The 14,762-nt window shown below is 43.2% G+C and overlaps 1 protein-coding gene across 1 annotated transcript in view; it reads right to left on the reverse strand.

Moving 5' to 3' along the window:
* LOC115790792 (Krueppel-like factor 7) overlaps positions 1-11,610 on the reverse strand; it is a 48,703-nt gene extending 37,093 nt beyond the window's left edge. The window contains exon 1 of the mRNA XM_030744741.1: positions 11,363-11,610. Within this exon, the coding sequence (XP_030600601.1) occupies positions 11,363-11,464 (102 nt within the window). The 5' untranslated portion in view covers positions 11,465-11,610. The remainder of the gene's footprint in view (positions 1-11,362) is intronic.
* Between the last annotated feature and the right edge of the window lie 3,152 nt (positions 11,611-14,762).

A 14,762-nucleotide genomic window follows, 5' to 3' on the forward strand; every position in this document is an offset into this window, starting at 1 on the left:
ATTTTTTTAAAGAATCCATAAAGTATATATGATAGAAATATACCACAGTATATTTCCTTGCTAATAAATATTCCTCAGTCGTATTATATCAGTGGTATTATAACAAAATGGAAGCAATTCGGAAAGTTAGGAACTCAGCCACAAAGTGGTAGGCCACATAAAATCACAGAGTTGGATCAGCGGATGCTCCCTCTTCCAACACGACTGCACACCAAGCAGGTCCATGAAGATATGGACGAGAGAGTTTGGTGTGGAAGAACGTGACTGGCCTGCACAGAGTCCTGACCTCAACCTGACAGAACACCTTTAGGATGAATGTGAGCCAGGCCTTCTTATCCAACATCAGTGTCTGACCTCACAAATGTGCTTCTGAAAGAATGGTAAAAAAATTCCCATAAACACTCCTAAACCTTGTGGAAAGACTTCCCAGAAGAGCTGAAGCTGTTATAGCTGCATCATATTAAACCCTATGGATTAAGAATGGGATCTCACTCATGTTCATATGTGTGAAGGCAGACGAGCGAATACTTTTGGCAACGTAGTGTATTTTGCACTGGGATGTGGGTGCTAGCATGGAAGAAATCAGCGCTAGTGTTGCTAGCACTGCTAAGGTTAGCCAAACTCTGCAAACTAACCTGACACTGTGTGTGTGTGTGTGTGTGTTTGCAGCGTTATACAAAGTGTGGCGCATTTCAACAAGGAATGTGATAAACGGTTTCACGTGGCTCTAAAAATAAACACAAAATATTTGTTTAGCAGTACACACAGGTGACTGCACTGTCTCCATTCTTGCTCACACTGTACACTTCAGACTTTTAGTACAATTGTGGCTCACACCACCTACAGAAATGCTCAGTGGTTGGATGTGTTAGTGATAGGCAGAAGGAGGAGTGCAGAGAATTAGTGGGTAAATCTGTGGAATGATCTGGGAGGAATAATCTGTCTCTGAATGTGAATAAGACCAGAGAGAGTGATCGACATCAGAAGGAAGAGGATGGCTACATGACCCGCGTCTATTCTGGGGCAGGATGTTGATGTGGTGGAGGAGTACAAGTACCTGGGCATCCACACCAACTTTGGCTAAACCTACAATAAAGGGATGAGCAGGTTCTATTTCTAAAGTTAGCTGACATCCTTGCACGTGTGCATGAAATCAGTGGAGATTTTCTATCACTCAAATTTTTCATACCACGTGTCACTGAGAAACAGACCAAATGACTAGAAAAGGAGATTTTATGAACACACTTTAAGTCCAAAGAATCTGGATTTCAGTTCTGGTATTCAGATATGTTTTGAATGACCCATGCTTTTGCTCAAGGCCACGTATGTTGACCACAAGACAGACACCACCCAAACTGCCAGTTTAGACCAAAATATCAAAATCCTCACCACTGCAAGGCACATCCTGTAAACTGCTCTCTCACACACACACACAAAAACACTTCTAGGGAATGAGCAGGGGAGGAAGGCATAAGTACAGATGTCTTTTGGCAGCCTAAATCTTAATTAGCACCAGGAGATTCATCTAATCAAAGGGTTGCCAGCCCATCATTAAGGCTAAAACACACACTGCTCTCCACATACGAGAACAGAACAATGGAAAACAGAGGTATGCTGTCATGCTGATGAATGGCTCTTCCCACAGGTCTCATTAAATCACAGAAGGGCACTTCCCAGGCTGCTCAAAGAGTTAAGAAGGGTGCACAATCTTCTCACCCCCCTTCTGTCTGTCGACACTTATAACATCCTTTTCCCCCCCAAAGTAAGCATGTTAAAACATTATTTTTCATAGTGGAAAAACTGTGCTTTCAGGCTTTGACATACAGGCTAATCCCAATTCAAGCTGAATCTGTCTGGTTTCGAGGAAACAAGTCATATCTTTTTCAGACAACTCAACCCTGCAGGGGCTTGGAATGACTGAAACTACACGACATACCCAGTTGGCTCGAGATATCTGTGTCTTTAGGGTAATTTGGGACCCAGTTTAATCTTCCGGAGAATTTAGCGTCAGCTGCTGACAATGAAAAACATGCTTTATCTATTTCCGAGCACCCAGCTGTGCCCTCACCCCTGGCTCCAAGCTGCCAAAACAGGTACGATGCTCTGTAAATTTTAAGTGACTGATGTGAAGCAGCTTTGAGGAGGAGGATGACAGAGAAACTAATACAACTGGTAGGTACATTGAAACCAAATCTCATAAAAGAGATGAAGGAGATAAAAAGATATAAGAAGGATGGGTGAAAAGGAGCGGGATGACACAAAAAAGTACAAAAGGAGATATGAAGGTAAGAAAGACTGCTGCGAGAACAAATAGATCAATCACTGGGGAGATAAACCGAGGGAGGGATGTAATGACAGCTGAAAAAGCCCCATCACACTGACCAACTAGCCGGACAGCTTCAGAGCAACAAACCATAACACACACGTGACTGCACACAAATTTACAAAGACCCACAAACTCCTAGGAGCTTATGTAATGTAAGTCGAGCACACCAATAACTGGCATTGTTATGTCTTTACTGGACCCCCTGAGTCTGACCTCAATCCGAGATGACATCCTCTTATAATACTTTTACAGCACGTAGTCGACACGGCCTGCATCCGATCTTCACTGCTGGCTGTCCTGCTTTATAGGCTATCCGGCCGGTTTCAGAGAGTGTCACGTCCTTGCCGCTGTCACCACCAAGAGCTTAGGGCTGTGATTGATGACTGGCTTCAGATGACATCAACAAACAGCAGTGTTTACTCTGGGCAAATTGCCCTTGTCTCTCCCCTCTTTTCCATCTTTTTATACCCCCTTTTCTCTTGTGCAATCTTTGAAGCAAGATGGTCCACATGGCTGGATTTCTGGTTTCTGGATGGCTAGAAGTCTCTTGGGGTGGGATTAGCCTCACAGACTGACAGCTAAACAAGCAAATAGGCCACAACTGGTCTTACTGCTTGCTGAGGCTGCCTAGCAACAGGTAGGCTGGAGGAAGGGATGCAACGCTTCAAATGTTACAGCCGATTATGGCTCCGAAATGCCTGGACATTGTGTGAATGTGTGGGCATTATTAAAGCCAAGGGATTTCTGAATATGTGAGCAGGCTGGAAGACTGAACAAACTGTGAGTAAGAAGAGAAAGTAGCTAAGAAAACTGAATTGTAAGGGTCTTTTTTTGCATGGACGGATTCCTTAGTAGTATTTGAATGAAATAAAACAAGCAAAGGAGCAATTTCAGTCGAGCTGGGTTTAGCCAGCAAGAAATGTTTTAATGTGCCAACAACTACCTGGCAACAGTGTTACCAGGGCAGGATTACCTTAATATTTACTTGTGACAGCAGCTGGAAATCTGTGACTAAATCCATCATTGCAATATAAAGTAGTACTGGAGAGTCTATCGGCACACAAAATCAGAACACACATTCTCATTGAATGATATTTACACAGATGTGCAGAGCTGATGACAATAAGTAGCACCAACCAGGTTGCCGGTGAATTGTTTCAGTGTAATGGAGCAGGGGCTGCTTGACAGCCACCCTGCCACTGAGACCAATTCTGATGAGGCTTCAGTGAACAGTAGATGGATCAGCTGAAGGTCCAGATGCATCTCTCAGGTCCTGTCAGGTCTTTGCTGGACTTTTTTCTCTTTCTTAAGGACGTGACTTTCAGATTCTGTTCATCTGCTGTAGATAGATTTTTTTAGACCTGTCACTTTTTTAAGGACACACTGCACACCGTATCGAGATATGCCAAGATTTCAGCTAATAGCTCTTTGGGAATTACCTTACTAGTGCAAAATACTATGTCTGTCAGGCTGTTTTATATTTGGCATTTTTCAAAGAAATTGAAACAAATGATCTGTTTTTGTGACAGGCTGCCAGTAACAAAGTGCTCAAAGACACTATTTAAATTTGGTTCTTTTCTAAGTTGTCTGTTATGCATAGACACAATACTGATTCATCTCTTGAGTTAGGTGCTTCTTTATGCTTTAATGATCCATGGGTCATTAGGTTGTTAAGTGGCTTAAAAAAAGTGAAAAAGCAGCCAATGTCCAAAGAAAAATCTCTGAAAGACCTTCAGAAAATTCTGGAGAACTTTTGCTCACGACTGCTTTAAAAAAATGTCTTCCTCCTTGGAAGGAAAATATAAAGAAACGAGGTGTTTTTTGTACAGTGCTGTACTTTCATTTGGGCATTTTAACCTCACAGTTCTCCTCTCATAAACTTTTCTTTGTGGGTAAACCAAACAGGGGATAAAAATAAGTAAATGGGATGAATGTTAAACTAACCCTAACCCCCACTGGAACTATCAGTTACTGACTGAGGACTTAGAGTCTGGGGACAGTGGCTAATATTTTTCAGATTTTTTGGCATAAACCAACAGATATCTGGGCCAAAATTTCTCCTTCCACATGCCACTCATTGTTTATAATTACAATTAATTGGGCTAATTAAAACCAAAATCCTCATAAGTCAATGGGTGATTGTTTCAAGATTGCATTTTAGCAAATGCCTTTTCTCTTTTGTTTTCCAGTCAGACTTTTTTTTTTTTTTTACCTGCATTCATCCAAAACTGTGATTCCTGGACTAAAGTGTCCTGTACTATAAACCTACTGATTCTGCATATCCATACATACAAACATCTGTTTATAGAGATTCCTCTAGCCTCAACCTGGTGGATGTTAAGATATTCAAGAAATAGTTTGTGATCTTAGCCTAATATCACCATGCCTGAGAGGAGAATAATCCAACACAGGGCAACGTCACATTTTTACATTTATTTTTGTTCACAGATTCAAGTAGTTTTACTTGTTAATCATAAAAAGTTATGATCCTGTTAGCTTTACCAGAAGCAGGCTCGCTGTTTCCCCTCATTTCCAGTCTTTATGCTAAGCTAACTGGCTCCTGACTTCAGGTCAGTTTTTAACAGAGCTCCACTTACCTTTAACTAACCTACCAACTTCATAAGTTTTTGTTATGACTGTGATGACTAGATGCATTTAAGCAGGCCAAGGCTGCATATCTTTCTGACAACCTCCAGAACACTTATCTGACATGTTCAATCTACTTGCTCAATATCAGAGCTGCAAATGTGGAGCTAACTGTCATCCTACCCTTTCATGGCACTACACTTTATTGAAATAACAGAAGGAAAGCTATTTTTCGGCTTTATTTGTGACATGCTCTATGTAAAGGGGCCTTTATTCAGCTTTGTGCCAAATTTTGATTGCGTAACTCTCCTGAGTTCAAATTTCTGTAGCGCGGCTGACTTTAAATGAGGGTTAGAGCAGGGCAAATCAAACAAGGCGGCTGCGACTTCGTCAAAAGTGTCTTCTCAGAATTTGTCAAAGAGTTAGAGAGGGAGAGAGAGTCGGGAGATAAAGAGAGAGTTGGTGGTGATTCCAAAGCATAAAATGAGTGTCTGAGACTTCTCTTCCTTTCTCTTTCCTCTCTTGCGGTTGCCAAGCCGGATGGCAGCAGCGAAGCATGTCGGATCACTGTAAGGTGCTGTAACGGCTTCCCGATTTCGCCTCAAATGATGTGAAAGTCATTGCCAAGCCATGTGTGCTGGTGTGAGGCGAAAAAAATGACTAGCTTCTCTTCTCACTGTTAATCAAACCTGGGGTGGCAGAGCGTTTCGCAGACGGAAGCCATACATAAAGATGTGCTTGTTCACCGCTCTCCCTCCCCCTCTTATCCTCTCTCCTACCCCCCACCACCCCTCCCCTCTGCCATTTTCTTCTACACCACCTACTCTTGCCTTTCTCTGGTGTGCCAGTCACTGGAGCGCCAGACAAATGAATACTTCCTCAGCTGTCCTCTCTTTCATCAGCGCTTCCCACCTTTTCATCAACGCCCGTGAAGCGGTAGCCGGCACCTATCACTGGGAATCGCCTCTCGGCCGCTTGAGTGATGAGACAGAGGTGGCAGAGTTCACTAAGTGCTCTTATGGCAGAATGGATGTTACTGGGTCAGAGGGCCACTCGCACAACTCATTATACAACATACACATACACACAAACCCGTGCACCTGCCCGTGACTGTGTGTGCATACAAAGAAAATGGGTCCTGATGTGAAATAATGAAACTGCGGCCCCCGCGTGTAGCAACAAACACTCACCAACCTCCAGGCATTAAAAGAAAGGCAAAGTAATAAATTAAATGCATGCAAGTGCAGCACAGTTCCTCAGAAATTGCTGCCTTGTAAGAACTGATTCTTGTGCAACTGATTCTACACACACACTTTTCCTGTTTCTGCTAATTAGATGAACTCGCTGCTCTTTGAATACAGAAATGCCCCACGGAAGAGAGACAACCCAACACGCACACCATTTATCAGAATCGGTGCATTGACTGATAACCTTGTGGCAGAAAACATTTAAAAATGAGTCCAGCAGAGATGCTGCGTTTGTGCGATTCCATACTCTGAGCATCATGAGGTAACACATGCATCTGGAAAAAAAAAAAATAACAACTTTCAGGATTTGGTTAAACAGAACCAGATGTCAGCTGAAACTAAAAGACAATTAATATTTCTTTTTTTTTTCCTCTTTCCATTGGAGGGGGTCCAAACTCAATTTCGGGGAATTCCACATCTCATACTTAAAGAGTTGATGTGACATTTTAATAAAGCAACATGCCGGGAATGAAAACACTAGCAGGAGCTCTTCTGACACAAATAAGATTAAGTCCCAGTTTGTCCTTCCTCTGCCTGCTCGCAGAATGCTGAACTGTGCCCGTTACAGGATTGATTTAATTTTAATTTGCATAAAATTACATCAAATCTCAGCCGGCGAAAGGTCGCAGAGAACGTGTGAGATCTGTTTTAAAAGCCAGGCGGTGTATTTTTAGCTTCGTTACTGAGACGTGATTCTAACGTCCAAAAGTGTTGGATGCAGGTGCTCCGCAAGGGGAAACAGAGCGACTTGGCGAGCTGCTGCATTTTACAGCGTTCCCGATCTTGCACAACAGCCCTCAGGAGATTTAAAAAAAAAAAAAAAAAAAAAAAAAATCCATACTGTGTCAATTCTATAAGCAGGAAGAAAAAAAATGGGGGGAGAGGGGGTAGGAAGAGAGAAAGGGAAAACAAGGGATGTGGGAAGACAGGAAAGCGGGGGGGGCAAGTTGGCTGCTCTCCCCAGCATGCCTGCTGTGTGTGAGAAAGCAGCTGTGGCCTTCTGAGGATTACATAACATACTGAGAGACATACACACCAGCGTGCACAGACGTATTCAAGGCTGTATGTGGATGCGTATGGATGTTCACGGTTCCTTCGCCACGTCCTCTCTCAGTCCTCATTGCCATGCCATCTTTCTAGAGGCTGAGAGTGTGTGTGTGTGTGTGTGTGTGTGTGTGTGTGTGTGTGTGTGTGTGTGTGTGTGTGTGTGTGTGTGTGTATGTGTGTGTGGGGGGGTACCTCATGCTGATATATCTCTCTGGCCCTGGCTCTGGCTTAAACAGCCCAGCATGGAGCGACTTTTCCCTCCCACTCAAAATGTGAAATGACTCCATCGATCTGCATCCCCACTTCTTCTTCTTCTTCTTCTTCTTCTTCTTCTTCTTCTTCTTCTTCCATCCATCAGGACATCATGCCTCTTTTTTTTTTCCTTCTTTTGAATGTCTATCTCTCTGTACTCCTCACTCCTGGGGGGTGGGGGGAACCCACCAGACTGTGAAATGCAAAATCTTGCAGTAGGGAGAATGTGCATGCTCTGCAACTTCTTCCACCTCCATCCTCCACCCCCCTCAGCCCCAGACGGAGTTGCCGCCACTGCCGGTTGGATGTAAGTGGATGCATCAGAGCACACGGACTTACTTATGGAGGTTGCGCCTGCCGTGTACAGTCTGTCCTCATATATGGAAGCTCATAATGCACCGTCAAGCAGCACATAGACATTTTGCTTGTGCAGGCATTCGTACTACATGTGTGCACTCTGTGTGTGTGTGTGTGTGTTGAACCTCTGAGGGACAATATATGTGTTGGCGGGTATAGAGTGTGTCCCGAGGTCAATGCCAGAGAGCTGTCGGAGGTGTCCTGTTACATCCTACCCATCAGGGTCAAGTGCAGTGGATGAGGGGGCGTCATCAGCAGAGACTGAAGAACTCTATCATACTGGCTTGAAATCCGATCCAGATGTTTTGTTTTTTTTCACTCATGCTGACAAACTGACAGCAAACCCAGCTGTGGCTTTATCTGAGCAAATGCCAGTTTACAAAAGAGCAAAACAAGCATTGGAAAGTGAAGCCAAGCCAGCATTTGTGCTGGTATAAAGATGCAGAATAACACGTGTGCTCTTTCGCTTTGAGACAAACTGAGTTCCACACATAATAAGTTCATTTTGACCGGCTCCGCTTGTTCCAAATCCAGCTCATCCCCGCACTTTGTTCCAACTCTGAACAACCAACTGTACTGGGATTTGGAAGCGAGGCGGCGCACGGTTCACTTTGGCACTATTAGGTTCAATAATGGAACAAATAGCAGCCTCAAATGTACCATCTGCAGACCTCCAAAACACTTTACTCCTTTTCTTCTCCCCATCCCCCTATAACCGCCTGAATCATGCCTCACAGACACCAACAGGGGACACAGTCATCACTCTTGCCATCGCATCTCAGGGACCCATTTAGGGGCTGACTACAACTGCCTCCTATCTCGCCATCAGACCCCATAAAAGCATCAAATTCTAAATTGTGCCTGGAATACAGAGGGGACCGCTCAAACCGCGGGGTCCTCGGCTGGACACAGAGCTTTTAAGGCGAGCCACAACTCATAATTCCTGTATTCAGGGGAGCTCAGTGGCATCTTCATGCTGCTACAATGAGCACAAAGATTGATTTGCAAAAGTTCAGATCCTTTTGCTCTCAAGGCTGCGGCGATCTTCTTACCCAAAATATTGATTGTTTTCCAAAAGATAAGAAACCTTCTTCTCAAGACTTTGTATTTTCTTGAAGAAAGCATGTATCTAGACCCTTATATACTGAATGAGTATCGATATAGCAGACTTGAGTGGTACATGAAAGTTACCAATGCCAGATACATAAGGGGCTAACTACCCCACTATTAATTATTACGATAGAAGGAAAATGTTATACAACTTTTGCTTTGTGCCAATCAATCACGATTTACAGATGTTTAAAATCATTACAGGTTATACACCTCAGTAAGTGTTGCCATTTCCATTTTGTAAAGGTTACGGCAAAGTCCTCCTAGAAATACGTTTCACAACTCTGCACCCATCCTGAAACACCTCAGGGCACTTTGAAGAATCTGCTTATTTAACTTTATCCAAAATTCAGTGCTTGGCACATCATAAAAAACCCATATGTACAGATATTCTCCCTTATTCACAAGGAGTCACCACAGCGGGTATCCATGCATGTCTGATTTGACATATATATATATATATATATATATATATATACACACACACAACACTAACAGATTGCACTGTAATGATATGTTGGTTTTCCTTTAAAAGATAATGTAAACTCAATGTCTTAAAAAATAAGTAGCCCCAGATTAAAGGGCGTAAACTCTTCTTTTAGTTTACGCTCCTATTGTAATACTGCCTATGCTGATGCAGAATTCTCCCACTGCCTTCCATTTATCTCTCATTTTAACATTTAAAGTTAGCCAGCTAACTTTAACTTAGCTGCACTGTATGGAGGCAATTTGTAGGCGAGCTCGCATCATTACCAGCCTCTATAGAGTTTGGATGAATCAGCCGACCTTATCCATTTTTTTCTACATAAAGTAACTTTCTAAATAACATTAGGCAGAAGAAATGCAGCTCAGGGTCAGTTTGTTCTTTCCATTAACGCCAGGCTAAGGACAGATTCAATCTATACATCTATACATCTATACAATCACATTTCACACTCAGAAATTACATTAAATCATACAAAATGATACCAGACATCTCTCCCAGCTTCTTCTTCTCTCGTTTTTTTTTTTTTTTTTTTTGCCCACATATGCAGCTGTCTTTGCTCTTCCATTTGCATTAGGTATTGATTTTAAAATGCAGGCTGTGGGTGAGAAGCAGGAGAGAGAGACATGCACTGCATATGGTACACGTGGGCCCCATGCAATTTAAAAATCCACTGACAGGGAAGGCAGGGAGTTGGAGACTTGTTATGAAAAGATGCGTCGGTGGCTAACAGTAGGATGCCAATTAGGCTACTTGGCCGCAACGAATGGATCCGCGGTCACGCACCGGTTTCTCTCTCTGCCTTTCTCTCCACCCCCACCCCCTTCCACCTTACGCATGGAGCAGAGAAGTGGGGAAAAACTGGAGCTCATATTTCATGAACAATATCGGCATCAAATTTCCATGCAATGATTTTTTTAGTGAGTGTGTGTGTGTGTGTGTGTGTCCGGTAATTCAAGTGCAGCATGGAAAGCATCATCTCCAACAGCAGCAGAAGCAGCAGCAGCAATGCAGGTGGGCTGCATGCGTGGCCCTTATTTGGATATGGAAATGGAAAAGAGGAAAGTAGGAGGGATGTTTGGGAAAATATGTTCATCCTCTCTCTGCATGACAGGTGACACTGAACTGAAGCAGAAAATGAAAAAGAAAAGACTGGGCTCAGAGAAATAATTCCTTAAAAAGCACAAATGTAGTTTTTTTTTGGTTTTTTTTACACTAAAATATGTTGAAAGACACCCCACCCCCCCAAACCGCCCCCTCAAACCACCACTACCAATAAATATAAATCCAGCAATAATAACATTTTTACAAACAGTTTTACAAACTAAAGAAAGATGTGGCGCATTTAAGGACTGTGTAAGCGCAGATGGCGTAAAGCGCCGGCGCATCTCTCCACACACCCAGCGCCATGTGGCCGCGTGGATCCCAATGCTTCACACAGTATCTCTCCATAGACACCCACTGAACACAGTGAAGCAAATGGGGGGAAAAACGTGGACATTCTGGTGACAGCTTATTCTCTTCTCTCAGTCTGCGCTCGCCTCTTCTTTGGCTAATGATGGTACAAAGCCAGACTTGTTAGGGTATGTATTATGAATAAGGAGAGGGAATTCTTTCATGCACGAGGGTTCAAAACTCAGTAATATGAAGGATGCAAAATGTATTATTCACGACAATTTCAGTCCCTATTATGGGATTAGGATGTTCTTCTTCCCAAATCACATTTGACAGCTTCATTACGCACCGGTGTGCTTTATCCACTTTGCCATCTCTCGCAAAAATCATCAGATATGCGAGTGACGGGAAGCGTTTTACCTCCACATATCTGCCTGAACCACGCACGTCCACGCTTTAGGGGGGGGAAAAGTTGCATCCCGAGCGCAAATCGGCGAACTGCGGCTGTGTGGTTAAAGCTGTGCAACGAGCTGATGGAAATTGAAAGTTCACACGTACCTGCTGCCAGTTTTCCTCCAGCGAAGGCATGGCAGAGAAGTAGCCGGTGTCGTGAACGAGCTGAAGTTCCTGAAAGATACTGTGGTTCGCCAAGACATCCATGCTTACGCTCTGGTAACAGAAAACAAGAATGATCCACAGGGGAAAATATGCCTCCTTTCTTGGCTGTGTCAGACCTCTAAATCCGCTTCTTTCATATTAGTCCTTAAGAGGAAGATTAATAGCTGAGCTTAGCGGCTGAAAAAAATGTGGCGACTGGGTTCCCTGTACCTGCGCGCATTATCGGGAGTCGGTGCGTAAAAGGGACTGGAGGTGATGGAGGCTCCATGCGTATCCGTGTTGCCAAAATAGACACCGATAGGGGAGCCAAAGGAGGGGGCGGAGCTTGGTAAACGAAGGGGCGTGATTCAGCTTGTCAATCAATTCCCGTGCGTTCCCATTTAAGGCGAATGGGCGGTTGAGGAGGCATTAGAGCGGCGGCGGAGGGCGAAGAGGCGGGGTTAGGCAGTTCTGGCGGGCGGGATTGGCTCCCTTGTCCAATCACTCACGCCAAATATGGGCTCGATAGGTGAGCTATTTATGGATGGGTATATTAGATTTGGATGAAGGTCTGAAGGACTAGTCTGAGAGGCGAAGCCGTGGTGTAAACATCATGTGCTGAGCTAGAAGCAGTATTAATAGCCTCCTATATTGTCCCACAGTGCAAATGTTTAATTATAAAGAAATGCAGGATGAGGCATTATGTGTGTAGAGTCAACTTATCATACTTAATGATATTTTAATCCCCTATAATGTTGTTTCAGTGCTTCTGTAGAGACTGTGCTATGAAACGTTGAGTGCATGCATTTTATTGTGCATGCAGGAGTTTTATTAAACTGACCCACACGAAAAAAAAAAAAAAAAAAAAAAGAACATCCTCTTCACTTTTTCATGCAGCTGTAAATAAAAACCGGTGGGGAAAACAAGTCCACAGTGTGTGTGTGTGTGTGTGTGTGTGTGTGTGTGTGTGTGTGTGTGTGTGTGTGTGTGTGGAGTGAAAAATAAGTATCCAAATCTTCCTCCATAAGTCTTGTTTGGTGGTGTGAGTAATCCCGCTTATTCGCCGGCCCCCATGTAAGCCATCAAAATTGTACATTTGCACACAGGCTCAATAGTATTCACTCTGTGTGTCTCTCACACACACTCTCACACACAGGGAGAGTGTGCTGTAGAGGTCTGTAATCTTATTACAGTGCTAGGGGAGGCTAGCTGAGGGCCCCAGCTACGCAATTTACACATGGCATTTTGGGAAGGAGAGCTCAACTCAGACAGACGACGAAGCTCCTGCTGACATTTATCCGTTTGACACAACTCACTCCGTCTTTCTTTCCCGCCTCTCTATTTTTCCCACTCCCTTCTCTTTGCATCTGCACCTTTTTACTCCTCACCCCTTCATCTGAAATGCCCTTCCCCTCTTCCCGATAATTCCCTCCTCTTCTCCCTCTGTCATCTTGTACCCGAGTCAGAATTTCATGACTATAAGGGAAGAGATAGCATGTGACAGAAATGTAAATGCACCCTCTACGTTTGCCGTGTGCTTTCTGGAAGGCAATCTAGCATTCCCGTCCTGTTTAGGGAATCTCCTCATGGCTGACTGGAGTGTAAAATATTTACGAGATAAATCCTGTTGTTTTTATGCATTCTTCATGTGGTTCCTTGGATTATCAAAGACGAAGACAAAAACTGACAAAAGACTGTTAAATTTGTTTTTAAAATTATCCCAATGTGGCATAGTTTAGTTTAGTTGTTCATACTTTATTCATTATAGCATTTTTAGGTTGAATTCCATGGGTTGGGAACAAGTTTGTACTTTTTTTTTTTACTGTTATATTTATGGTAGATTTCCATTATAAACAGTTCTTCAGCCTGCAATCAGAGATGAAATACACCAACTACAGCAAAATTGTATGGCACATACACTCACCAGCCACTTTATGAGGGTCACCTCTTCATCTGCTCTGATGAGCCAATCACATGGCAGCAACTCAATGAATTTAGATATGTAGACATGGGCAAGGTGACCTGCTGAAGTTCAAAGTGAGCATCAGAATGGGGAAGAAAGGTGATTTAAGGGATTTTGAATGTGGCATGGTTGTTGGTGTCAGAAAGGCTGGTCTCAGAATTTCAGGAACTGCTAATCTGAGGGCATTTTCCCACACGGCCATCCGTAGGGTTTACAGAGAATGGTCTGAAAAACAAAAAAATATCCAGTGAGCAGCAGTTCTCTGGGTTAAAATGCCTTCTTGATGTCAGCGGTTCCTTCAAGTTAATAGGAAGGCAAGAGTAACCCAAATAACCAATTGTTACAAGTAAGATTTGCAGAAGAGCATGTATGTGTGCACCTCACGTGGAACCTTGAAGCAGATGGGCCACAGCAGCAGAAGACCGCACCGGGTGCCACTCCGGTCAGCTAAAAAAAAAAGGAAACCAAGGCTATAACTGACACAGGTTTGCCAAAATTGAACAACTGAAGATTGGAAAAATGTTGCCTGGTCTGATGAGTCTTAATTTATTTTATTCCCTTTAGATGGTAGGGTCAGAATTTGGTGTAAACAACATGGAAGTATGGATCCACGCTGCCTTGTGTCAGTAGTTCAGGCTGCTGGTGGTGTAATGGTGGAGGATATTTTCTTGGCGCACTTTGGGCCCTTTCGTACCAACTGATGAAAGTTTAAACACCACAGCCTACCTGACTATTGTTCACATGGATGTTGATGTGCTGAATAAATGCGACAATGTATAACTTTTTTGTTTTTTTTGCATTTTACATTTATGCACATTGTTTAAATGAGCATTAATCATTGTACAAAATGAGTGAAGTTTAACTGCATTCATTTTGGAAGCAGTTTGGCTGCAGGCCAGTGTGTGCGTTGCTGTTGCTGAAGAATGTATTATTTAGCAAAGTGAGGAAGTGGGACGACGCTGCCATTGAAAACCAGACGTGAACCGGCCACAGAGGTCCTTCCACTGACTGCAAGATGGGTGTAGCCATCATGATGTTACCCAGTGGTTTGTGGACACCTGTTTTAAAGAATTTTGATCATCACTATCGTGAGTTTTTTAATCTGAATGTCAAAAGTGAGGAGCAGATCTGACTGAAACACAGAGATGCAGAGTATGCCTGAAGCATAACCTGCCATAAAGCATGCCATATCATCTGTTTTTTCTCTCTTAGTGTGCTCATATTATACTGAATAAACATCATGCTGTACTTAGTTGTGCTTAATAAAACTTGAAACTAGTGTTTGAGACCATAAACCCATTAGGAAAGTATTTAATGAAGTCATAAATGAGCTGAGAAGTCAGTTTGCTTTCTCACAGGCTTCTATGGAATTGGACATCTTTTTAATAGCAGCAGATT

This window comes from Archocentrus centrarchus, chromosome 2, assembly GCF_007364275.1.
Source record: "Archocentrus centrarchus isolate MPI-CPG fArcCen1 chromosome 2, fArcCen1, whole genome shotgun sequence".
NCBI lineage: Eukaryota > Metazoa > Chordata > Actinopteri > Cichliformes > Cichlidae > Archocentrus > Archocentrus centrarchus.